General features: G+C 41.1%; 1 protein-coding gene across 3 annotated transcripts in view; it reads right to left on the bottom strand.

The window, feature by feature from the left end:
- The window catches only part of LOC149258978 (initiator tRNA phosphoribosyl transferase family protein), a 180,660-nt gene that overhangs the window by 113,559 nt on the left and 41,911 nt on the right, over positions 1-25,190 (bottom strand). For 2 of the 3 annotated variants that reach the window (XM_089417108.1, XM_089417118.1), the window contains exons 2-3: positions 1,627-1,815; positions 726-1,514 (exon numbers count right to left, since the gene is read on the bottom strand). In XM_089417108.1, the coding sequence (XP_089273234.1) occupies positions 726-1,514; positions 1,627-1,815 (978 nt within the window). Of the gene's footprint in view, positions 1-725; positions 1,515-1,626; positions 1,829-25,190 lie in introns of all 3 variants that reach the window. The other variant, XM_089417112.1, reaches the window with a different exon arrangement.

Genomic DNA, 25,190 nt, shown 5'->3' on the forward strand with positions numbered 1-25,190 from the left:
TGGAAACACAAGAGATTATCAATGAGCGGGCACAAATGTTTCCATTCATAAGATCACTCAAATTGTGATAAGGAAGCAGCTACAATTGCAGACCCCCAAGAATTGGAATTGACTCAAAGAAATGCAATAATTGTACCCTCTTCATTTGTTCCTGACAACTCCTCGGGAGTCGGAATGGATAGATGTCCGCAAGAAAAAAGGAAAAAAAGGATCTTCGGAAGATCCATGATCATTCCTGGGTTCAATAATCAATTACCAGGATGGTGGTAAATGTATGGGTTATGTCAATTTTTAGGGTTATAGTCTTCGGGGTTTGGTTTTGGTTGGTTTCGCTAGGGATCGATCAATCCAAATCCATTAGTCTTCATGTAATCTCAGGTGAGCTTGTTTCTATATTCTGGATCTGGTGAGTATCCTCCTGGGACTGACCAAGCCAATTTCTCAGTTTGCAACTTTGCATGTACATCATTGATCAGAAGGTACACAATTTTCAATTCACAAAGAAAACATGAATTCTACCTCGCAAATAAGAAGCTTGGTGTAACAATAATTATAACATGTATTCTACATCTACAAACAAATAAAGCAAAATCTATCATTAATTTAGTTGCAAAATCTCTAGCGTAGGAGTGTGCAAACAAGGTATTAGTGTTGTGAAATTAAAGCACATACAACATTCCTCAAATTTTCTCCCATGGAAATGAAGACGAGTTTCAATTGCTTACCATATTGACTGGTTCCAATTGCAAGTTTAGTAGTTCCTATCCAGTATAGGTTTAAATGCCTCTCAGGTGATGAGAGAATTCCATTTTGATCTGTTTTTCCATTTGTCTCAGTAAGGCTAAAGCCATACCTAGTATCTATGCCATTATGGAATTCAGAAATAAAGCCCTCTTCCAGAATATCATTACTGTTGGCTGATATTTTCTTTGGCTTAACTCTGATTTGAGAAGCATCTTGTCCTCTTTGAGCTCGATATACCCTATCCTTTTCCACAATATCTGCCACCATTCTGGTACACACAGCAGGCCCAGAGTTGATGAGATTATAAGAATGCTTCCAAAAAAGAACAGGAGACAATCCCCGTGCCCAGCTTTCTTCATCATCTCCAGCTCCTGGGATGTAACTCCAGCTGTACTCATTGTCGCTCATTCTTAGTGTACTTTCTGAAGCACTAGATGCAGAAACAAGAATAATAGGGGTAAAATTCCATGAATCTAAATCAGGGACTTCATTAAGCCACACAACACTTTTCTGAGAAATCCAGAGTGGGCGCAAAGGCTTTTGGAGAGATCTGGCAAGAAATGTAAAATCTGTACCAGTGTCTTCTAATAATTTTATCCATCCCTCAATGCGGCTCTCTATGTTTGCCTTTTCAGTTTCAGAAACCCACAATGGAAGATGTAATGAGCAATCCCAATCCTCACCTGAAATATCAACAAGAGCCTTTCTACTAAAGCAAGAATTGAGTTCAGGCCCATTGTCTGCAGAATACCTCCCCTGAAGTTGGCAATCTGTTTGAATTTGCATAGAAAAATGTGTTTAAATAAGATAGAATTCAAGAACCCATTATAAAACGCAGCATCCTACAAAAAACAGAAATCAACAGTAACATCAATTTCCTACCTTCACCATTACAGCTTTTGCAGGATAATGCATGCAATTCATCAGAACACCTCATCAGCTTGTCCCTGCGAAAAGCTTGAATAGCCCGATTTAAAACACACATCCATATTGGTATTGTCTTGGACATACTATCGGGAAATCGTTTTCCCTTCCTTGTGGCATCAACAATGATACATCCTCCTTTCTCCACTGCAGTCATCCACTGCAGATTCACCTCAGCATTTCTTAAAACATTTTGATAATCTCAAAGCTAAATAAAACATGAACTAATTTGACACTGTTCAACATGGAAAGCTATAAAATGTAGAAAACTAAAGGGAAATGGAGACAATCTAATATATCCATTTGATTTATAAGGAAAAGATCAAGGCTATTAAATGTTACAATCTTGAATAGCTAATTCACATAACCTACCAAACATAAGATCTTAGATAATCCACTTTATGAGGAGTTCAAATACATAAGACTCGCTGCTTCCTTAAAACGATGGGTACAGTTCAAATAGAAAGCTGACCAAATTATGCACAAAGTAAACAGAAAATAAATTGTAAATGAGAAGCACAAAGTGCAGTAGTAAGAAGAGCTTATTTAGAAATAAGATAGAAGCAAAGTTGTTTATTGATTCAAGTTTAAGAGATCACGTCACATAACATAGATCGCATCATGTTCAAACCATTAACGGAAGTGGTGTAGAAGAAAGAAGCTATCCTAGAATCCGGGAATGAACTAAAAATGCCAAAATCAACGATACAAATAAAATAGAACCAATATAGGAAATGGAGTTTTTTTCCCAAAAAAAGCATTAATGGCAATCTACTAGTTAAGGTTTTGAAAATTATTATATGTGTCCTTTTGATAAATATGAAATCATGAAATATTTTTGTTTGTACAACATCTCTCTTTAAAGTTTAAACAACGCATCTTTATATTGTCTACAATTATCTTTCCAAAATGGCTCTTCGAATCTCCTCTGTAACTGGTAAAATAACCTTGATTGGTTCTTGCAAAAGAATAAAATACTCAAGGCCTGCTTCAGAAATCCTTTGATTCTCTTTTTCCTTTTTTATGATTTATCATAAGACAATTTATCTTGGGAACTAAATGGCAAAGTGTTTACTCTTTATTTACTTCCTTGGCCCTACCCTACCATTTATCAACTTCTCAATTATTTTCCACTCATCAATACTTAGTTCTTCCTCTTAAAAAGTGTACTGAAAAGGATTTAGGAACAGACTCCTCATACTCTAGGATTTATCTTTTTACTCAATCAATCACATAGAATTTTTGCCATCAATTTCAAGATTTATGCCATGTTAAATTGCATTCTACCCTTGTCACCTTGTATTGAGACCTGGGGGTCAAATTTATGGGAAGATATCAGTGAACCTTCCCTAACACTCCAAGATAGGGTAGTCCTATGTAGAAGCTAAAAGAAAGGAATGGCAAAAGGGGTTGAAGTACCATAATTTAGTTGTCCAAAACTAGGTGCTGGCTCACTTGAAGAAAGCTAGTACCTAGATAATTGCTTGCATCAGTAATTTCTATTAAGGAGAATCAGCATTTATATTAACAAAAAATTTGTGTAAAGTTTATAGTGGTAATCAGCAGCCACTATAAACCCTAGTCTAGTACCAACAGCCCACAAGCTGGTGCTCGCATGTAACTTATGATTTGGTAAGGGCCAAGAAATCCAGACTCCAGAGACATGCCTACATGGGGGATCCCACTCCTTCAAGACATCTACCTTTCTAGCCTCATCACAAAAGGCCAAATGTCTCTAAAAGAATTGAATCTGGGTAGGAAGAGTGTGACACCTAATTCTTAACCAATCCCACTACTACAAGGAATGGGCATAAGCTCCATATAGGATGTTATGTATTATGACTCCTCTTTATATGTCTGTAGGGTATTCCTTTTGAAAGACTTTCTGCCCTATCTATCCTAGTATGGACATATATTAGCTTGTTATAGTAAACAAAGCTCTAGTGTCCTTAGCTTGTGCTATAGGAATGATTGAAAAACAATTTGTGCAGCCCAAGCAACTGTGAATAGAAGAAAATTCATTGTCGATGCACAGGTAGCTAAATTGGTGCCTAAACTAATTAATGATGTTTTTAATAAAAGAAAAAGAAGTCAAATTAATGTTAGAAGAAGTTCAACAGAAGACATTTAGCCTCCGAGTCAGCCAGCCACAAATAAGAGTAGTTCTTATGGCTATGCAATGCACACATAGGTGGGCACTCCTCCATAGAGCGTGTCCATGGGCAGAGCAATTTTATTTAAATTCCCCCTTTTATTTTGCTCATTATTGTCATTTCCCCTCATCCTTAGGGATTTATTACACATTTGTAGGCTCTGAACATCATAGAGTAAACATATCTCTGTTCAGGCTTTGCTGCATTTATGAAAATTCTCTAGTTGCACTTTTGCATTTTATGACAGAATTTTGATCCAAGGATGGAAACCCTGATTTTTGAGCAGCAATTTGTATTTACAATACTTTTCTAAGCATTTGAGAAAAACATTCTACAGTTGGATTTTGGCGAGCATCACATTGTATGTCAGGGTGGCACCTTCCATTTACTGCTGAATTTAGACAGTGGCCTATCATTATTGCACAATTCAGCAGTTGACAACTATATATACAGTGTTGAATAATTAATATTTTATCCCTTGAAATATATAATGAAAATGTAGGACATATTCTTCATGTCATTTTGTTTGATTAGCCCTTGAAAAGATTAATGTAAGGCATGTTCTTCATATCATTTTCAAAAGAGAAAATTTGAATTTTGAAAATTAATTTTTTGGCTCCAATCAAGCCAAGTCAGCCCTACTCCTAGTCAAGTCGGCCCCAGTCAAAGAGGCACCCATTCGGCCAGCCAGAAGACTATATAAAGGCACTCAACCTCCTTTCCTTGACACAATTTGGATTACACATATAACCAAGTATCTGCTATGATTGAGGCAAGGAATAGAAGGCTGAATTTGTCTAGAGGGAAAAGAAGACCGAGCTCTCTCTCTCTCTTGTGGCATTCCTCACTGCAGCTGACTTCGCACATGTGAAAGGACGAATTTTCTGAGGCATACCAGGGCAGCAGGACCAAGATTCTTGGGCAAAGAAGCAGGCCCAATTCTTCCCTAGCAGACCAGATCAGGCCAAAGTTCTTGGGCAAATATTTGACTTGACTAGGAGGGAGTTAGACCAGGTTTGACCAAGTCTAATTTGCTGATCAATTTGGCCTTGTGATTGACTAGAAGATCTAGGTGTGTCTCTTGTTGAACTGAACAATTTCTCCAAGGAAAAGGTTGTTGGGTTTTCCCCCCATGTGGGTTTTCCCAAAGTACACTATTGTGTTTCTTACTTGGCTGTCTCTTTATGATCCTACTGTTTATTGTTGAAAACCTTCTGTATAATTGCTTAATGATTAATGTGAATATGAAAGAATTTAAAGTGAATATAATTAGAAGTAATTATCAGCTAGAAGACCTGTGAAAAATCAACACACAGGCCTAATATTTCTATGGCCCTGTGGGTTTTTATGCTATGCAATGATTCAAATTTCAGATTATGGGTTTTCCAGCAAATCTCACATTTTTTTCGTAAGAGATCGACACACATTGTAGAGCAGTGATATCAACTAGAACTATGATATTTCGGATTGATTACCATCAAAAATTCTTCTAGAGCAAATTGCGATGATCTAGACCAGAACTATGCTAATGCGTTTTGAATGTAATCTAAAATTCATTCCTGACCAAATTAACATTCTAGTATCAGTAATTTGCCAAACCTCCTGAATATTGAATATTGAGTTCAATTTTGATCCAGTTCCATATCTTGGTTTATAGTTTCCTGTAGAATAATGGTACATGTGACATTTTATCTTATGTCCTGTTGACCACACTCTGTCAACAGTCCAAGGCGCAGAGTACAAAGCAGCAGACAAATTTTTTCAAGGATCATTATCATCATTCAGCTTCCAGTTTTATCATTGTAAACCCAATTTCTGCAAAAATTATTGTAAATGATTCTAGTATGACTATTAAGCCATGTAATAACACCTAGGTAAGCCTATGATTTTTGTCAAAGGATTTCATCATAGGGAGTTTTTTAACTTCCCCGAATTATGTGTGTTTGTAAACACGGATAATCAGCAGAGTTTTTTTAGCAGTTATAACCCCAAAGTTATGGTGGAATTCGTTGACAAGGTATTAGATGAGTTCTAGTGTTTATTAAGTCTATGTATTTTTCTTACTAAATCATATTGTGTCACAGAATTGGGTAGTGTCTTGAGGGTCTATGTCCAAATGTGTATTTCCACTTCTAAGGGTTGAATTAAATTGTGATATCTTGTAAAAATATTTTAGTACATGGTTACTCATATTTAAACACTATGGCTAAAATATTTGAAGGTGTAAAAAATAATTAATCCCCTCTAGAGTCAATTAATTAATTTTTCTGGCAAAATTAAATAAAATCCTAAGCCAGAAAAATAATTAATTTTGAGTCAAAAAATAATTTGAGAGAAATTAAATTCTCTCCAAGTGGAAAATAATCAAAAATTCGTGGGTCAAAAAAGGAATCAATTTTTGGAGGTCCTCCACCAAGGGAAAAATGGTTTTTTTAAGAAAATTTGACCCCTTGGACCTTGGTGGTTAAGTCAAAGTGAATTTTTTGAAGATATTAGTCCAAAATATTATTTTTTGGATTAATAAAAAAGGGGTTTTAAGAGAAATTCGAATTTTTCCTCAAAAATAAAAAATCAACGATGGAGATCAAGTTATTTTCAAAGGAAGATCAACAGATGAGATTATTTTGACAAGGATCAAGCCAACTAGCCGTTATTTCCACTTAGAGGGGTTTTCTTCTCTCATTTTCTATATAAAGAAGCTATCAAGCTCCTCATCTCATCTATGGATGATGTAATTTGAAACGCATGTACTGAGCCTTGCTATGCTAGAATTGTATTTCTCATAATAGAAAGACTTTAGGGTTTCAATTCATAGTGTTCTATCTGTTGATCTGTGGTATGTGCTAGTAATTTTTCATGCTCTATATTATATGTGCTTCATAAATTGTTATTTCATTTGCTACAAGATGGAACATCTATTGGTATGGGTATCTGACCTTAGGTGTTGGGATTAGATCTATACCCATAGATCTAGATCTCTCATGATCTAACAATTCATCTTTTAAGTTTGAATAGAGATCTACAAGTACGCTAGCCCTTGGTCTCCAAGTTCACAGACTGTGGAGAAGAATCGACCGTGTTTGGATTCTGAGCTTTCATTTTGCAGGGTACTTTGTAGGAGGGTTTTGGCCAGTGATCTATTTACATACATCATTTATTTTAAAATCTCTCAAAATATAATCTCTTTCTCTTGTGCTATAACAAAATTTACATGCTAATAAGGGCAAATTTTATTTTGTAAATATTGTAAATATTTATAAATAATTTTTCTAACCCTTGTATTTTAAATCTAACTCATTTCTTTTTATTTTGTATTGCATTTGGGATTTGGGGTTTTGAATTTGAAATTTTGTATATATTGGGTATTTGGGTTCTCCATTTTTTCATTTTGCAAGTGAGAAATAAAGGCTAATCTAGGCTCTTGAGGGTAGGCTCTAACCTTCCTAGAATCCCAGAAACTCAATGCTCAACCAGCAAAGAAGGTTGCAGCCCTTGGAAGAGGGTTTTCATCATTTTTGTGAGGTATTTCTCTTGTTTGCATGGGTCTGAGCCTCCTAGAGACTAGCCGTAGCCCTCTAGTGCCTAGCTACAGCCCTCTAGTGCATTTTTTTCCCCTAGCAGCAGCCCCTTGGGGATTCCTTTCTCCTTGTTGCAGCTCTCTAAGGGCTTTCCACCCAAGCGACAACCCTCTGGGGCTTAGTTGCAGGCCCTAAGAGCCTTTCCCCATCAAGCCGCAACCCTAGTTGGGCTTCCAGTAGGCCTTAGAGGCCTCTTCCTTCCTTGTCGCAGCATCTAGGAGGCTTGCTTTAGGTAGTTGTCGGCCTAGAAGGGCTTGTAGCCCTAGGCTGAGCCCTTTTAGGGCCTTTCCTCCCCAACTGCAAGCCTATTTTGCCTCTTTTCCCTAGGCCACAGGCCTACTAGGGCCTCCCACCCCTAGTGTTAAGTCCCTTTGGTCTATTTTCTAAATTGGCATTTCAATTTTACCCTAACATTGTTTTTTTGCAGGCTTGGGTAGGTTTGTTTTGTGCTAATAGTTGTGATTGCAGATTGGCTGAAGGGTTTGGCAAGGGTTTGAAGTGAGATACATATCATTTTTGCCATTGATCAATATTTGTTTGAGCTAACTCTTTGTTTTGAAGGTTAATCTACTCATTTGAAGGGTTCCATCTCACATAGTGTTGATTTCTGGTAGCATCGGATGTGCTCTAAGTCTCAAATTTTGCAGGGGGCACATGTATTCCAAATAACCCAGAAAGTGTTTAGGGAAATTCCACCCGGAAACAGTTTTATTAAAATAATTAATTATTTTTAATGGGTTATAAGTCTAAACTTAGGAAATTAAAATAATTAATGGGTATTAATCTAACTGTGGGTGTAACTTCTAGAAGAAGACGAGGATCAAGCAGAAATGATCTTAGCCATTGATTAGATTCTAATTTGGATCGTTGAATGTCAACGAGAAGATTATTTAAGGAGGTTTGGGGTCATTTGGAAGATACACAGAGAGTTGATCAGTCAGATCGAATAACTGAAGCTAGGGGCAGCGCAGTGATTTGTAGTGATCACACAGAGAGGAGCAGAGGGAGTTTTGGCTGGAGGATCTTCTCCAAAGCCAAGAATACTCAACAGAGAGGCAAAGAGACACACAGAGGAGGCAACGTGAGGCCAGAGAGGATGATGCAGAGCCAGGAAGGGCTCACGCAGGCCCCACGCGGGGCAGCGCAGAGCCTCCACGCAGAAGTCCGAATTTGCTGAGGAGGCTGACATTTTTGAGCCGGGAGGGCTAGAATCAACTCCTAGAAGCAAATCAATCCCCAACAGAGGTAACGCAGTGCCTTAGAGGCTAACGCAGGGCCGACCCAAGGGTAGCGCAGAAGTAGTCGGGGACTCGTTGGTACACTCTATGTCACAGGGTTTGCCAAATTTGAACCTTGAGGTTCGAAATTTGGCAAACCTAAAAAAAAATCAAATTTGTTTAGGTTCGGCGAACTTGATAGTCGAACCTCAAATTCGAACCTCAACGAATTCGAACTTGAAGGCGAACCTAAAGATGAACTTGAAGCCAAATTTTGTAATTTTTTTAAATTATTTTTGGGGTTCGAGGTTAAAGTTCGGGCGGTTTTTAATAGTTGTTTTAAGGTTTATGAGAAGAACCATAGGCAACACATGGTTTTCTCTTGTTCCGCTTCCCGCTAATTAGTTTTCCGCGCTGTCCACTAGTTTGGCTTTATTTACCATGGCTATCGATAGATATTCACAAGCCAACTTCAGTCCGAGTGTACTCGCTCTATTGTGCTCAATGTTGTTGCGGCATGTTGTATTCTATATGATTTCTTGAATTCAATTTCTAGACGCTGCTTGTCTCCGTCGCTCGGAGCGTGAAGTGAATCATGGTCGTGATTTGTGGCTCGTGATTTCTCCATGATTTTGCAATATAGTTCTATTGTAATTTATATGTTTAAATTTTAATTATGTGATTTTTTCCGAGATTATAAGTATTTCACATTATACATATTCTTTTCTTTTAAATTTTGGAGATTGAAAATTATGCCATTCCTTTTTGTATTTGCAAATTACTATGGTGTATGTTTACATTTTGATTTAACTAATGTCATTGATAATTAGATGTTATCACGATTAAGTTATTCATGTATGTTTACAAATAAGAATTCTTACTCATATAGCTTTATTGATTAATTTTGATTTATTATTTTTATTATTTTATGTCATATATATGTATATATATGTTGAAAAATATGTATAGTCGAATTTAATGTCGAACCTCATCGGATTATTCGAATTTGAATTGAACTTAATCATTGCCGAACTTGAATTCGAACCCGAACCGTGTGACATAGGGTACACTTGCAGTGTAGAGTGAGATAATCTCACTAATTTCTTTTGCCAAGTGATATTCTTTGTAACTGGATGGTCGGGAAGGCATCCAGAAGTTGCATTCAGAAATACTTCAGCTTAATAATAAAAACCCTCAGATCTGCTACACCATTTTTCCCTCATTGGGTTTTTCCAGGGACATTTGTCCAAAAGCAACAGTGTCATTTGTGTTGTATCTTTTTCTATTGTTTAGTTTCTTGTTTCCACATATTATTAAATGGTGTAGGCTGCAGTGTATGTATTTTGATGTTTGTCATAGGAAACTACAGTTAACTTGTTCATGTAAATCTAACAAGCAGGAGAAATGTCATCAGTTGCTGCAGTAGGGATTCTCGGGTTTAAGGAATTTTCACATGGTATCAGAGCAGTGCAGGTGAAGCAAGAAGAATAGTGCCAAACATCCTAGCGCTGAGCAGAAAAGGAGATCGAAATAGTTTCAGGAGGCAGCATTCTGAATCCCTAGAGGGGTTTGCACAATCCAAGCTAGGAGGGTTGAATTTCGAGGCAGCCTCTCTCTGAGTGAGTCGACAGAGATAAGGGCTTCCAAATCGAAATCTTGTCGTGGTAAAGGGAGCAGCGCTGAGCCTCAGTGTGAGGAAGAGCTGGTGGGACGCAGTTTTTCTACAAGTCGTTTTGCTGGGCAGAAAGACGTCAGAAGAGAGAAGAGAAGCACAGTGAGGGAATTTTTCCTTAGTAGACTTCTCACCAAGAAGTTCGTTTTCTTATTGGTTGAGCAGCAGCATTAAGAAGCACAGAGGAGAAGTTCGACATTTTCAAGGCAGAGATGGCAACCAGTGGGCTGAGAGATCAGGACAGTTTGGATGGAGCATCCAACTACGTCATCTGGAAGGCAAGAATGTCATTCCTTCTAGATGAGCATTCTCTCAAGACCTATGTCGACAACATGGTGGTTGAACCTGTAGATCCAGATCCGTTGAAGAAGTACCAAGGAGAGATGGAAGGCAAAGAGAATGATCCTCGACAGAGTGAAGGATCATGTAGTCTGTCACATCGCTAGCGGAGGGACTGCTAATGAGATGTGGGTTGCGTTGTCTATGCTGTATCAAGGATCTTCGAAGCAGTGGAACATGTACTTAGAGCAGAAACTGAGATCTGCACAGATGCAGAAGTGGGAGAGGGACTCCTAATAAGATGTGGGTTGCGTCGTCTATGATGTATCAAGGATCTTCCGAGCAGCGGAACATGTACTTAGAGCAGAAACTGAGATCTGCACAAATGCAGAAGGGGGAGCACATAGATCCGTTCCTCACGATGCTTCAAGAGACCCGTGATGAGTTAGCAGCTGTGGGGTCTATGCCTCAAGGGTCCGAGTTGGTTAGACTGGCCCTCAATTCAGTCTCAGATGAGTGACAAGTCTTTGTCCAGAGTATCTTGGGCAGGGCGACTTTGCCGAATTGGGATGAGATGTGGGCAACTCTCAAGCAAGAGGAGTTGAGAGAGACTTGGTCAAGTGTAAACTTGACAGAAGCAGCAGCAGTGGGTCGAAGCCCAAGGAGGAGGATGAGAATGCAACCCCCGCATCTAAGGGGCAGTAGGAGCAGCAGAAGTGGAAGAAGGAAGTTTCGAAGATCAAATGCTTCAGGTGTGGTGAAATGGGTCACTACGCAACACAGTGTCCTCTCAGAAAGAAAGACAAAGATGAGAGCACAATCCGAAGGTTTCACCCGCAAAGATCGAGGAGGAAGAGTTTTCCATGACAGCTACGATACCTCCAGGAGGGAGGTGGGTTGATTTGGAGTTGTAGTTCGAAAGAGCTACAGATGGGCAGGATCCTTGAGGATCCCACCTCTCAGATCAATTACTTGGTACGGAGCCCAGATCAGAAGTAGCAGGATAGACCAGTGTCAGTTGGTGCAGAGGAGTGTTGGAGCGACAGATGCAGTGGCTAGAACGCCAAGTTTGAGCAGCGTAATGCAAAGATGCAGCAGTGCAGGGAGGCACAATGCAGTAGCAGCAGCAACGCAGTGGCTTCAGAGGGATAGCGTGGGACTAGCAGCAGTGAGATCTTCAGCATCGAGATGCATCATACTAAACACCAGTTCAGTAATTTGGGATGTTTTTCCGTTGTTGATGCAGTAGCAGCAGCAATTTGCAGTGCAGGGGCAGTGCCAGCAGCAACACGGATGCAGAAATTCAGAGGGAGTTGTAGTACGGATGCAGTGTTGACAGTGGCAATGTCAGCAGCAGTGTTGTAGTTGGTGGACAGCATGTCAGACATTAGCAGCGCAGAGGACGATGTTATGAAGTTAGGGCGATGCTTCAGTGGGAGGCATTGCTAGAGCACATTCCTCGCTAAGAGGGAATGTTGATTTCTGCTAGCATCGGATGTGCTCTAAGTCTCAACGAATGTGCTCTAAGTCTCAAATTTTGCAGGGAAGCTTGGGCACATGTGTTCCAAAGAACTCAGAAAGCGTTTTGGGAAATTCCACCCAGAGACAGTTTTATTAAAATAATTAATTATTTTTAATGGGTCCCTAAAGTCGTCCACATGGGGTAGCTCAAGCGGCAAGGGCCGTGGAAATGAAGTCTCACCGAACCGGAAGTCTTGGGTTCAAATCTTGGGCTACCCTTCCCCCGTAGAGGGGTACATAATGGACATGTAAATCGGAGAGTCCCACCCCAGCTTACAAAAAAAAAAAATGGGTCCCTAAAGTCTAAACTTAGGAAATTAAATAATTAATGGGTATTAATCTAACTGTAGGTGTAACTTCTAGAAGAAGACGAGAATCAAGCAGAAATGATCTTAGCCATTGATTAGCTTCTAATCTGGGTCGTTGATTGTCAACGAGAAGATTATTTAAGGAGGCTTGAGGGTCATTTGGAAGATACACAGACTTGATCAGTCAGATCGAATCATTGAAGCTAGGGGCAACGCAGTGATTTATAGTGATCATGTAGAGAGGGGCAAAGGGAGGATTGGCTGGAGGATCTTCTCCGGAGCCAAGAATACTCAACAGAGAGGCAGAGAGACACACAGAGGAGGTAGTGCAGAGGCCAGAAAGGGTGACGCAGAGCCAGGAAGGGCTCACGCAAGGCAGCGTAGAGCCTCCACGCAGAAGTCTAAATTTGCTGAGGAGGCTGACGTTTCTGATCTGAGACGGCTGGAATCAGCTCCTGGAAGCAAATCGATCCCTAGTAGAGGCAACGCAGTGACTTGAAGGCTGATGCAGGGGAAGCGCAGAAGTAGCCGGGGACTCGTTGGTTCAGTTGCCGAATCAGCCAGGACTTGCAGTGTAGAGTGAGGTAATCTCACTAATTTCTTCTGCCGAGTGATATTCTCTGTAACTAGATTGTCAGGAAGGCATCCAGAAGTTGTATTCATAAAAACTTCAACTTAATAATAAAAACCCTCAAATCTACTGCACCTGTTTTTCCGGGGACATTTGTCCAAAAACAACTGTCATTTGTGTCGTGTCTTTCTCTATTGTTTAGTTTCTTGTTTTGGCATATTATTTAATTGGTGTAGGCTGCAATGTATGTATTTTGATGTTTGCCGTAGGAAACTGCAAATTAGAAATATCATCAGTTGCTGCAGTAGGGATTCCCGGATTTAAGGAATTTTCACCCATAGGAGGTCAACTAGTCATCAAGTAAGGCCACAAGGCCTAATGGTTTTCTCTCTAACCTTGTCTCTTCCTCACTGTTTCATGAATCAGATCTGAAGTATGTTGTTGACAGCGGTATAATCTCTGAATACACATCTTAAATAAGCTCTAAAATGCTTTGGCATAAGCCTCTAATCACCTCACATTAAATCTCAAGTGTTAAGAAAGACTTGTGTGTCATTGCTTCTATGGTGTTCTAATTAATTTTGGAGTCTGATATATAATTTTCTGAATCTGATATGCATGCTATAGCAGTAAGGAAATACCTTAAAAAAGCGCTTAAAAGTCATAAGAATTCATTTTCATAGCTTAGGGTGTTCCTATCTTTCATTTTGTCCTCATTTGCAAATGATAAGTGGACTGCTCTTATAGTTTTGGAATCTTGTATTGGGCTGATTGATTGATAAAATATCATTTGTTGCATCATTGCATCCTCTCGCATTTTTTGCATTTGCATAGTGCATATCACTTCTAGAAATCATTTTTTAGCAATCTCAAAAGAAATAATCACTTCGCTGATTTCTTATTTCACAGTGCTCTGTTTTGCATTGATTTCTTATTTCGTAGCGCTTAAATGATATATCTGACATTGGTATTAATTGGCTGAACATTGGAAACTTTATCGTAGATAATCATTTTGGTGGATGTCATTGAGCTCATAGCATGTCTTGTCATTTACTAAATCATTGAATATCATTGATGAGCATTTGATTATTGGAGTAATTCAAAGTTTGTTCCTTTGGAAGATCTTTTCACTTTATTTCGAATTGGGCATCATATCTTGAAGCATTGTTAATTGTAAATCTTGTTAATTGCTTGGGAATATTAGCTAAGTGATTTTGTGATCATAAGTAATAGTAAAATCAATCCATCTCTGGCTAGCTAATTGTAATCTCTTTTTCCCATCTCGCTTCACTTGAGATAGCTTTTTCCACAGGAAAAAAACAACAGTTCTTATAAAAACAAAAACTGTTACATTTATCATGGATCTGCTACAAACCATAAGAGCCTAAATAAATACCGATATCAGTATCTGTGAGCATATCACATCATAAAAGGAGGAATACATACAGCAAAAACCATGCGATAATGGGCTTCCCAGAATCTGCAAAAAGGAAGGCCATAATATGCTCCTACTCGATCAAACAACAGAGGCAGAGCAAACAGAGAAAATACAAAGAAAAACAGAATCGATCCATCAGCCCTAGGAGGAGACGGGACAAGCTCAGGCAAAGGGGAAGAAACCAGATCCAATGATGGTGCCCGAATCTCTGCATTCGTAGTGGAACCGCCCCGGCAAAGCAGATAACCCTCACTTGGAGAGGCGATCTGCCAACATTTTCTACTCTAAAAATATAACAGAAATTGATTGAGACAAAAAGGGCCTTCATTGTAGTAATTTGCTCTAGCCAGTGCCAAAGAGATGGGACAGAGAGACACAGGGATCCCATAGCCCAGTCTATGGTCACTTTCGAGTCTCCAGTGATGACAATCTCTTCCACTGCAAGCCAAAGAGCACAAGGAAGAGTACCCCAAAGGGCCAGCACCTCAACCTGCATGTTGTTGCGAGAGTCGTCGCTCCAAAAGGAGTAGTGTCGAGAATGATTGTGTCGCATCCACACACTCCACCAGCAGAGGCACCGTCCAAGTATCCAATAGGATGTGAGTGATCAAGGGGCTTGTAAACCCAACAACGCCTAGAGCATTTAGGGTTGACAAGACCAAGCTCCAAAAAATATCTGACAATACTGAGAGAGGTAGCACGCAGATCCGGAACAGCGTTCTCAAAGATACAGGCATTCCGGCAGCCCCAAAGACCCCAAAAAATATACAGCGGTATGGCTCTGTATGGCAGGTAGCAAGCAGCCCAGTTTTGAATGCAAGAAAAAATAGGAGTTCTGATCGGCAAGCCATTGATCAAGAGCAGAGAGGTAACTTCCCCCCAAACAGAGGGCGAAAGGGCAGTCCAGAAAAATGTGAGACGCTACCTCACTGGCAGATTTGCAAAGAGGGCAGATGCCCAGCCCAACAAAGCCCCTCTTAAGCTAAATTGTCCCAAGTTAAGGCTCGATTGTGAGCAACCAACCAAGTGAAACATTTTAGTTTAGCCAGAAGCTCCCACTGCCACATACAAGCTCACGCAGGGCCACGCAGAGGCAGCCAAGTGCTGCGCAGAGCACCAGAGAGGCCAACGTGTCTGACGCAAAGGCCCAGAACGCTGACGCAGGGCCTCCTGGGGCTCACGCAGGCCAAGAAAGGCTAATGGAGGACCAGCGTGAGACAAAGAGGGTCTGACGCAGTCCAGATTGGGCAGACGCTAGGGTTGCAGAGCAGTTTTGTACTGAGGAGCTGCCGGAAGGATTTTCCTGGGGTTTCCGCCAGAAGATTTCTCTCAAACTGTGAGGTATAGCTGCTAAGGAAATTCTTTGTTGGGTAGGCCAGTTTCGGCACCCAAATTGTACTCTGATATTGCTTAATAAGAAAACCCTCAGATAGCTGCACCGATTTTCCCGCATTGGGTTTTTCCGGGGACATTAGTCCAAAAATGATGGTGTCATATGGTGTGTTTGTTCTTGTTTCTTCTATTTGTTGATCTATAATATGTTGAGCATGCACTAGTGTTTATTTCTAGTATTTACATTGTAAATAACTTGTTAAGGAAAAATAACAAGTAAGTAGGAATAAATCAGATAAAGTGCATGGAGGGTTTCTAACTAAGTAAACTTAGAAACTTCAACATGGTATGAGAGCATGATTGCAGATCACACGAGGACTAAGAGACATCAGCCGAGCGGAGCAATCGCAGCAGAAAACATCTGTCCCGAGGTGACAGAAGTTGTTTCTAGCAACGCAGAAGCCAAGAAGTGTGACGCAAAGCCAGCCAGAGCCACGCAGAGGAAGCCGAGAGTTGCGCAGAGCCTCAGAGAGGCCAGCGTTGCTGACGTAGAGGGCCAAAGGGCTCACGCAGGGCATCCCAGGGCTGACGCAGACCCATCCGGGGTGATGCAGGACCAACGTGAGGCATAGAGGGGCGCTGACGCAGTTCACAGAGAGGCAGTTGCTAGGGTCTAGAAAGCTGCAGGAATATTGCAGAGTGGAGCTGGTGAGGTACTATAGTCTGAACAGTACCTGATAGAGCAAGGCCAGAGGAGTTGTTACCGAGGGTTTCTAGCCGAGGAACCTAGATCAGCAGTGCAGTTGCACAAGACGATCAAAGTAGGGGACATCTCGACAAGTGGCAGAAGGATTTCCAGGAGGGAAATCATGACTCAAAGGGAGTCCAGAAGAGAACATCCAAACGGGAAGTAGAGACTCAGAGGAGTTGAACAGAGAACTTCCAAGAGGGAAGTAGAGGAGCATCATGGCACTACACGGGGGTAAGAGACCAAAATAGACTGGACGGAGCATCGAACTTCGCAGTCTAGTAGGCCAGAATCTTATCAGTCCTTGACAGAAATCGTGTCAAGAACTTCGCCTTGAAGGTAATAGTTGTCCCAGTCAACCCCAGTGATAATGACAGGTACGAGGAGGCAATGGCGAGGGCCAAGTGCATTATCCTTGACGGGGTCAAGGATCATGCGGTACCACATATAGCCAAGAAGGAAACGACATTTGAGATGTGGGAGGCTCTCAAGAAGCTATATCAGCATACTTCTCTGCAGAGAAGAATGCTGCTCGAGAATCAAATGAGGTCGTATTAGATGAAGAAGGGGAAATCGATTGACACCTTCCTCGGAGGACTGAATGAGATCCGAGACCAGTTGACTGCTATAGGAGCGACACCGAATCAGGAGCTAATGGTGAGGACAACCCTGAATGCTGTCTCAGAAGACTGGGAAGTGTTTGTCCAAAGTATACTGGGCAGAGGGACACTTCCACCGTGGGACGAGATGTCGACAACTCTTTGCTAAGAAGAGATCAAACGACAGTCGAAGACAGGTAGTAGCAGCAAGGGGATCAAAGTAAAGCAGGAGGAGGAAGATGTGGCCCTAGCATCTGAGGGAAAGCAGGAGAAGCAGAAGAAGAAAGATCTCTTCAAGATCAAGTGCTTCCACTATGGGGAGTTGGGTCATTATGCGAGCCAGTGTCCAAGGAAGAAGAGTAAGGGAGAGTCTTCCGAGACTAAGGCAACGTCAGCACGGGCAGAGAAGGAAGTCTTGACAGACGATGGTTGTGCCATGAGTGCACACACGCCACTTGAGCGGAAGTGGGGAGACATCGAGTTGTAGTCAGATGGACTACAAGCGATGAGGGGCAGGATCCTCGAGGTACCCAACCTCTTGGATTAGACCTTGCTACGAGAGCCCCGACGAGGAGTAGTAGGATTGGATGAGTGGGTAGAGACGGATGCGGATGGAGCGGCAGAGAGAGCTACAATGAAGGAGTCCCAAGACAGCACGAGGCTAGCAGGCTACAGCAATGCGAGACGCACAAGAGTGTTGCACTAGTGCAGGACGGCACAGAGAGGTGTGCAACGGTGCGAGATGCTGGGAGTTGTTGCAGCAGCGCAGAGGTCAAAGAGGGAGCACTTGTCAATGGCAGAGGGAGCTTCAGCATCAGTGGGTGTCTCTAGCCCAACAGGGAGATCAGTTACTTACTTCTCAGTAATTGAGTTGTAGTGCAGCAGTGGGCAACGCGATGCAGCATGATGAGAGGAGGTAAAGTGCGGATGCAATGCTCAGAGAAAGGACCAGCAACAGCACGGATGCAGAGGGAGTTGTCGTACAGATGCAACAGTGGCAGTGGCAGAACCATGGGCAGCAGTGCAGAGGATGTTGGGCAAGAAGGCCTAACATCAGCACAGGTACCGATGCCGGATGATCAGAGTAATACTCAGTGAGGAGTATTGCTAGAGCACAGTCCTCGCTAAGAGGGAGTGTTGATTTGGGGTAGCATCGGATGTGCTCTAGCCATGAAATTTGGTGGAGAGGTTGGGGCACATGAGATCTCCAATACCCAGAAAGGGTTTGGGCAGATTCTAAACAGATCAGGAGATATTAAAATAATTAATATTTTTAATGGAGTCCCTATGTATTAATATGAATCTATTAGAATGGTCCAAAAGACATGGATCAAGCCAGATCTAATCTTAGCCGTTGATTAGGGACTTAATCTCGGTCGTTGAGATGTCAACAGGAAAAGTATAAGAGGAGGCTTGAAGGTCACTTGGAGAAGACCCCAGAGTGATCAGTGATTCTATTCTCTAGAGCGGGGTTTGCTAAGAGAGATAGAATCAGTGATCGGGATAGCAGCTGAGGGGAATTGAGTAAAGAGAAACAGAGAAGGCAGAGATTGTGCCGGGAGAGCAGCGCAGCAGCCAAGGAGAGTGACGCAGAGCCAGCAAGGGCTCACGCAGGGCCACACAGAGGCAGCCAAGTGCTGCGCAAAGCACCAGAGAGGCCAGCATGTCTGACGCAGAGGCCCAGAAAGCTGACACAGGGCCTCCTGGGGCTGACGCAGGCCAAGAAAGGCTGACGCAGGGCCAGCGTGAGACAAAGAGGGGTTGACGCAGTCCAAATTGGGCAGACGCTAGGATTGCAGAGCAGTTTTGTGCTAAGGAGCTACCGGAAGGATTTTCCGGGGTTTCAGCCAAAAGATTTCTCTCAAACTGTGAGGTATAGCTGCTAAGGAAATTTTCTGTTAGGTAGTCCAGTTTCGACACCCAGATTGTACCCTGATATTGCTTAATAAGAAAACCCTCAGATCGTTGCACCGATTTTCCCGCATTGAGTTTTTCCGGGGATATTAGTCCAAAAATAATGGTGTCATATGGTGTGTTTGTTCTTGTTTCTTTTAGTTGTTGATGTGTAATATGTTGAGCATGCACTAGTGTTTATTTCTAGTATTTACATTGTAAATAACTTGTTAAGGAAAAATAACAAGTAGGTAGGAATAAATCAGATAAAGTGCATGGAGGGTTTCTAACCAAGTAAACTTAGAAACTTCAACAATCCATTTCCCATCACACCTCTTATAGTTACAGGGTTTCAAATGGAAGCCCAAGTATGTGAAACATTTAGCGAGGGTTTTAGCCTTAACCCCCAAGAGATCAACAATCTTCTTCATCTCCTCGTTCTCAATGCAGGAAGCTAATAACTCAGATTTCTCCTTATTCAGTATAAGCCTGGAAGCCCGGCCAAATTTTGTAAGAATCTGTGAGAAAGTGAGCCATTCGTCCAATCTTATCTCCCCAACCCCAAGAACATCATCAACGAACAGTAAGTGTGTCAATTGGATTCTAAGATTGATCAAACATCCATTAATGCAACCCTCATCCCTAGCAGCTTAGAGTGCCCTGTTGAGCCCATCCATCACAAGAATGAAGAGTAGAGGGGATAGTGCACACCCCTGGCGAAGGTCGTGGTGGATTCTGAAAACCAATAAAAAAACAATGGGAACCCTGTTTATTAAACAGCAAGATTGGTCGAGGAAACACAGGCCATGATCCAATCCACATGTCTTCTTTGAAAACCGCATCTATGGAGGATCATTCTTAATAATTCTGAATCCACCTTGTCATAAGCTTTTATGAGATCTATCTTCACCAGGCATGCATTCAGTTTTTTAGTGTGAATGGATGAACACACTCCTAAGCAGTCCCAACAGCAACCTCGATTTGTCTTCCGGCAAGGGATCCAAATTGTTCTACACATATATGCGAAGACAACAACTTTTTAATGCAGTTACCAATCACTTTAGACATCATTTTATAGGCTACGTTACATAATGAAATTGGCCTGTAATTAGTGAAATTGCAAGCGTTGGCTTTTTTGGGGATGAGAGTAATAAAGGTTTCGTTTATAGCACCTGTTATGTGTCCTTGGAGCCGAGCCTCCTCCACCATCTCAATAAGATCTGGGCACATGAGATCGAAATAAGAGGTATAATTCCACCGGCCATCCATTGAGGGCCAGGACTTTTGTCCTTGGCAAGCTCACCAAGCATTCCTTTCAGCTCCTTGGGACTCGGGAGTAATAGGCTCGTCCAATCTACCTGTATCCTCATTGCTAACCATCCTAGGGAAAATATTTGCTAGTTCCCATTGGGCCTTTGTACATGAATCGGCAGATGACTGAAATTGGCTACTAATGTGGAGAAAATCCTCCTGAAGGATCTCTTTCTGAGAAGTGAGGGTTGTGTTCTGTTGCGTTCTGATATGCCAAATCGCTTTAAAACTCCTCTTAAAAGCAGCATTGTGGAGAATCTGGTATTTTGTCTCTGCCCTGAATCCAGGCCATCCTACTTTTTAATCTCCATTCCTCCTCTTGCATTCTGAGAATTTTATTCCTCGAAACCAACTCAGTCAAGCTCCTCTTGTTTTGTTCTTAAAAGAGGCCATCGGGAGTAGGAACCAAGAGGGTTTCAATTTTCATCTCAATCTCAATTAACTCCTTGGAAGGCTCTCATTTTCTTTTACGGATCCAGCCCTTCACTTCAACTCTCAATCCACTTAGCTTATGTGTGACCAACTGCATACGACCTTCAAAAGAGCGATCAACAAGTAAAGACCAAGACTGGTTGACCAGGTCAACAAAGTATTGTTCCTTCAGCTATTCGTGGTTAAAATTGAAGGGGAGAGAGATAGGTTCTGATTCTCCCACCCATTCCAGGTATATGGCATCATGATCCGAGTAGCCCAGGTGGGAGGACCACGAGTCAAGCTCTTGAAGCCTTTCTAAAAGAGATCAATGGACCAAAATACGGTCCATCTTTTTCGCTATAGTTTCTGCACGAAACCTTTTGTTCCTCCATGTGGGGTGAACAAGCCAAGGAGTAATGTCTCTGAACATTTTCCAGGAGAAAAGTGAGTGAAATATCCATCCAGAGGGTCTGGCTTGCTGGATTGGCCCCAGATCTCCTCCAGGAGTAAGATGAGGTTCAGGTCCACCAGCTATGATTAGTTGGTGTAAATCCAAAAGCCTCGATCTTCCAATCTCTACCAAAATTGATTTCTATTGACATAAGGGGCATAAATATTGAGAATTTGAATGTGGGAACGCGATCCCTTATAGAACCCTGAAAGAATAATGCCTGTGAAACATTGGTATGCCTGGAGAGAGAATATCGCAGGATTCCACATTGCTGCTAATCCCCCAGAAAACCCGAAGGAACTGGTGGCACATACGGCCCAATCAGGACACAATTTCGAGGATATACAACGCCTTATCCCGATCAACCATCGTCTCCTGGTGCAGGATCAACGCAGGTCGTTTTGAGGAAATGATATATGTAAGAACTCGCCAAGAGATTGGCGATCCCAGGCGCCGGATATTATATGACATAATCTTCACCATGAACAAGGATTCGCGGGGGCAGTTTCCCTAAGGCCCCGGTTGTCAACTATGCCAGAAGATCCTTCTTTGTCTATTATAAATTCAAGGTCGATGGATGGGTAGAGAGCAGCTTCCACTGATTCAGCAAAGCAAGAGTTAAGGTAAGCACCTAGACTCGTACAGGAAGAAATGTTCATGTATTTGGGCCCCTTCCTCAGACCTCTTACTACTAGATACACATTTCGAGTTCAACCTTGCAGTAGTCGACCCAACAGGTCATTCCCGATCAGATTCTCCAACTCAAGATCTGCATGGAGAGGGGAATGGCTTACTCCAACCGATGTGTAGTTCCTAGGGGCAGGAGATGAACGAGGTCTGCCTCTATCCTACAAAAAAAGGTTCCTCTTGTTGCATTGTCTAACTGGAGAGGAGGGAGCCAATTTGTAGTAGCTCATATTCTCAATGGTCAGGGTGTTGTTCAGGCAATCCTCCCATAAGTGTTCTAGCTTAGCATCAGCGTGACTCTTTCGCAAGGGAGAAGAACCCTCCAAGCCCACTGTAATCTAGAAAATCGGTACATCTTCGAGTGCAGGCATGTCCGAGTCTACATCTGCCACAGAAGAGCCTCCCTTCCTAAGGTAAAGGGGCGGTGTTTGACTCTTCCAAGTGGTCCGACCATTCCTGTGAGGCTGTGATGCACCAAATCGGCCCAAACAGTCTACTATCAAGTGACCGACTTCGTGGCAACCCATACACCGGAAAGGAATCCCCTAGTAATCCACTTGTTGACAGATTGAAGAGGTGCCCCAATATATATCCAGTGCAAACAGGAGGCCTCTAGAGAAATTTGCTTTTATTAAGAATCAAGCCACGCACTTATCCAATAAACTGATGCAGCCTTCATCAACATAATACAATTTTCCTATTTTTTTAGCAATTTCTTGTTGAAGAATGTAACTAGTACTGGCCTTCATAATTGTATTTGAGTCAAGATGTATTATATTTATCAAAAGAAAGAAAAAAGAAATTTTATTATTAAATAAATTAACTTATTAAAGCATGGGTTTCATGCTTGGGTCAATTGTTTTTTTAGGTCAAAGTCTCCATTGAAGACTTCTAGGGTTTATGTCAAGTGTCCTTGTCCATGTCACATTGTAAAAGAACCTTCTTGGGATTTATTTGTCAAAGAAGAAATTTATTTTATTATAATTTAAGTCAATTAAGCCTCCTCCACCAACTCAGCCTCAAACTAGACAAGTCGTCCTAAACTGGGGGCAGAATCACTATATAAAGGCAGCGACTCGACCTCATTTGTCACTTACTCACAACAAGTTCGATCTGCAACTTATGGGCCCAAAAAAAGTGTGAATTCCAAGGAAGAAGGAAAAGGATAGTGAAGGAGAAGAAGGTCTCTCACAAGCATAAGAAGTTGAAAATTCTCTGTCTTTTTCCCACACATGTGAAGTTGTGAAGTTGCTGGAGGGACCGAAATTCTGAAGCTGTTGATGAAGCTGGGGGCCGAAATTTCTGGGTTGATGCTAGGTTGAAGTTGTTGGACAAGAAGAGACTATTGAAGTGTGCTAAAAAAAACATATTGGAAAGTTGATTTGGTGGAGAAGGAAGCTCTGTTGGTCTGGGGTCTTGGTCTATCTCATTTGAATTAATGAAGGAAGAGTTATTAACTGGGTTTTCCCCTATATAGGGGTTTTGCCCTGGTTGTGCACCTACATCTAGTGTCCTTGATCTTCATGTTTTGGTTTTGGTAATTGCTTAATGAACTAAGATAAAAGAACATAAGAAAGATAATAATAATTCAAAGAAATCACAAGTAATTATCAACAAGAGAAAATCTTTCTGCGTTTTCGATTTTCTAACATGGTACTAAAGCTAAGGTGAATGAGAAGGAAAAAGGTAGCCTGAAGATCTATTGAAGAAAAGGAGATTGAAAGGAGATCATTAAGGAAAAGGATTATATAACAGGAAAAGTCAACTATCTACAGGAACTATGTCAAACTCAATGAAGGGAGAAAACAAATTAGGAGGAGCCTCCAACTACAGAGCCTGGAAAAAGCAGATAGATCTCATCCTCGAGAAGAACAAAGTTTTGTATCTAGTTCTAGGAAAAGTCAAGAAGCCTACAGATAAAGCAGAGAAAGCAAAGTTCGGAGAAACTGAAATCTTGGCCATGAACTTAATAGTGGATGGAGTAAAGGACAGCCTCATTCCATATATATCCAATATAGATTCCGGTCAAGAAATGTATGAGGCTCTATCCAAATTATTCACAATCAAGAACATCGGTCAAATTGCAAGCCTCAAGAATGAATTAAGAACTATTAAGATGACAAAGGATGATATTGTGGCATCCTTCTTTATAAGGATATCAAGAATCGGAGATGAACTCCAAGCAATAGATGACATTGTTCTAGAAAAGGAGCTCGTAATCATTGCTCTTCTAGGTCAACCGAAATCTTGGAGTGCTTTTGCATCAGGAATCAACAGTTGGAAGGACACTCCAACACTCGAACAAATGTGGAATGCATGCAGTCAAGAAGAAGTCAAAATATCATTAGTAAGCAACAAGGAGGAGGATGAAGAAGAGAACATCTCAAATGCCGATTCTGCTCATCACAAGAAGGGAACCTTCAAGAAGTACAATGGACCAAAGAAGAAAGTAGACCTATCAAATATTGAATGCTACAATTGTCATATGATGGGTCATTATAAAAGTCAATGTCCAAAGAATCCAAGGAATGGGAAGAGAGAAAGAGAACATGTGAATATTGCCGATGAAGCTCCACCTAAGAAGAGCAAGACTAAAGAATTGGAAGTCAAGGACTTATACTACTAAATCCCCTCTCTCTTATCCTTCTTAGTCTTCTATTTTTAAAGTTTTGAATTATTCTCCTTTATGTTTTGATTTCTAGAGTTTGTAGGTCTAACATGTCTCGTTAGAACATTTTTGAATTATTTTGATAAGTTGTAGGTTTCCCTCAAGATTGGACTAAGAGGGAGCCTCCACCATTTTTCCAAATGATAAGTATTTTGTTTTTTGTTTCATCTTTTCATGTTTGGTTTCCTTCTCACATCAAAATTTTATTTGTATTATGTGCTAATAACTTTTGTATTTTCTTTGGTTAGGAAAACCTGCTAAATACTCTAAGGTTATGGAGGAGACTTCAAAGGATAGACTTTCAGTTGCAAATGAAGCCCTTCAAGAATTGATGTCCTATAAGCTTTGTAAGGAACAACTCAATGTATGTCTTAAACATTGTTATAAAGTTATCTTCATGTAAAAGGTACGACCATTCTTCTTTTAAAATTTGCTCTACATTACTGACATCGTCATGTCTAGGGTTTTGAATCACAAAGATTCTTGTTAGGGTGATTAATCATCGATTGAACCCTAAAAAGTTTCATTGTAAAACCCTAACCTAAGGGTGTGTCAATTTTGAATATGAAACACTAGTCTATATAGGGTTGTTGATAAAATCTAGAAAACCTATTCATTTCATATTTAGGGTTTTGGTATGGTTATGATAGAAACCCTAGGGTTTGCTATTAATATCTAAGTT

Source organism: Pinus tabuliformis, chromosome 6 (genome assembly GCF_031772625.1).
Source record: "Pinus tabuliformis cultivar Carrire ecotype Pingquan chromosome 6, CPIR1, whole genome shotgun sequence".
In the NCBI taxonomy this organism is placed as follows: domain Eukaryota; kingdom Viridiplantae; phylum Streptophyta; class Pinopsida; order Pinales; family Pinaceae; genus Pinus; species Pinus tabuliformis.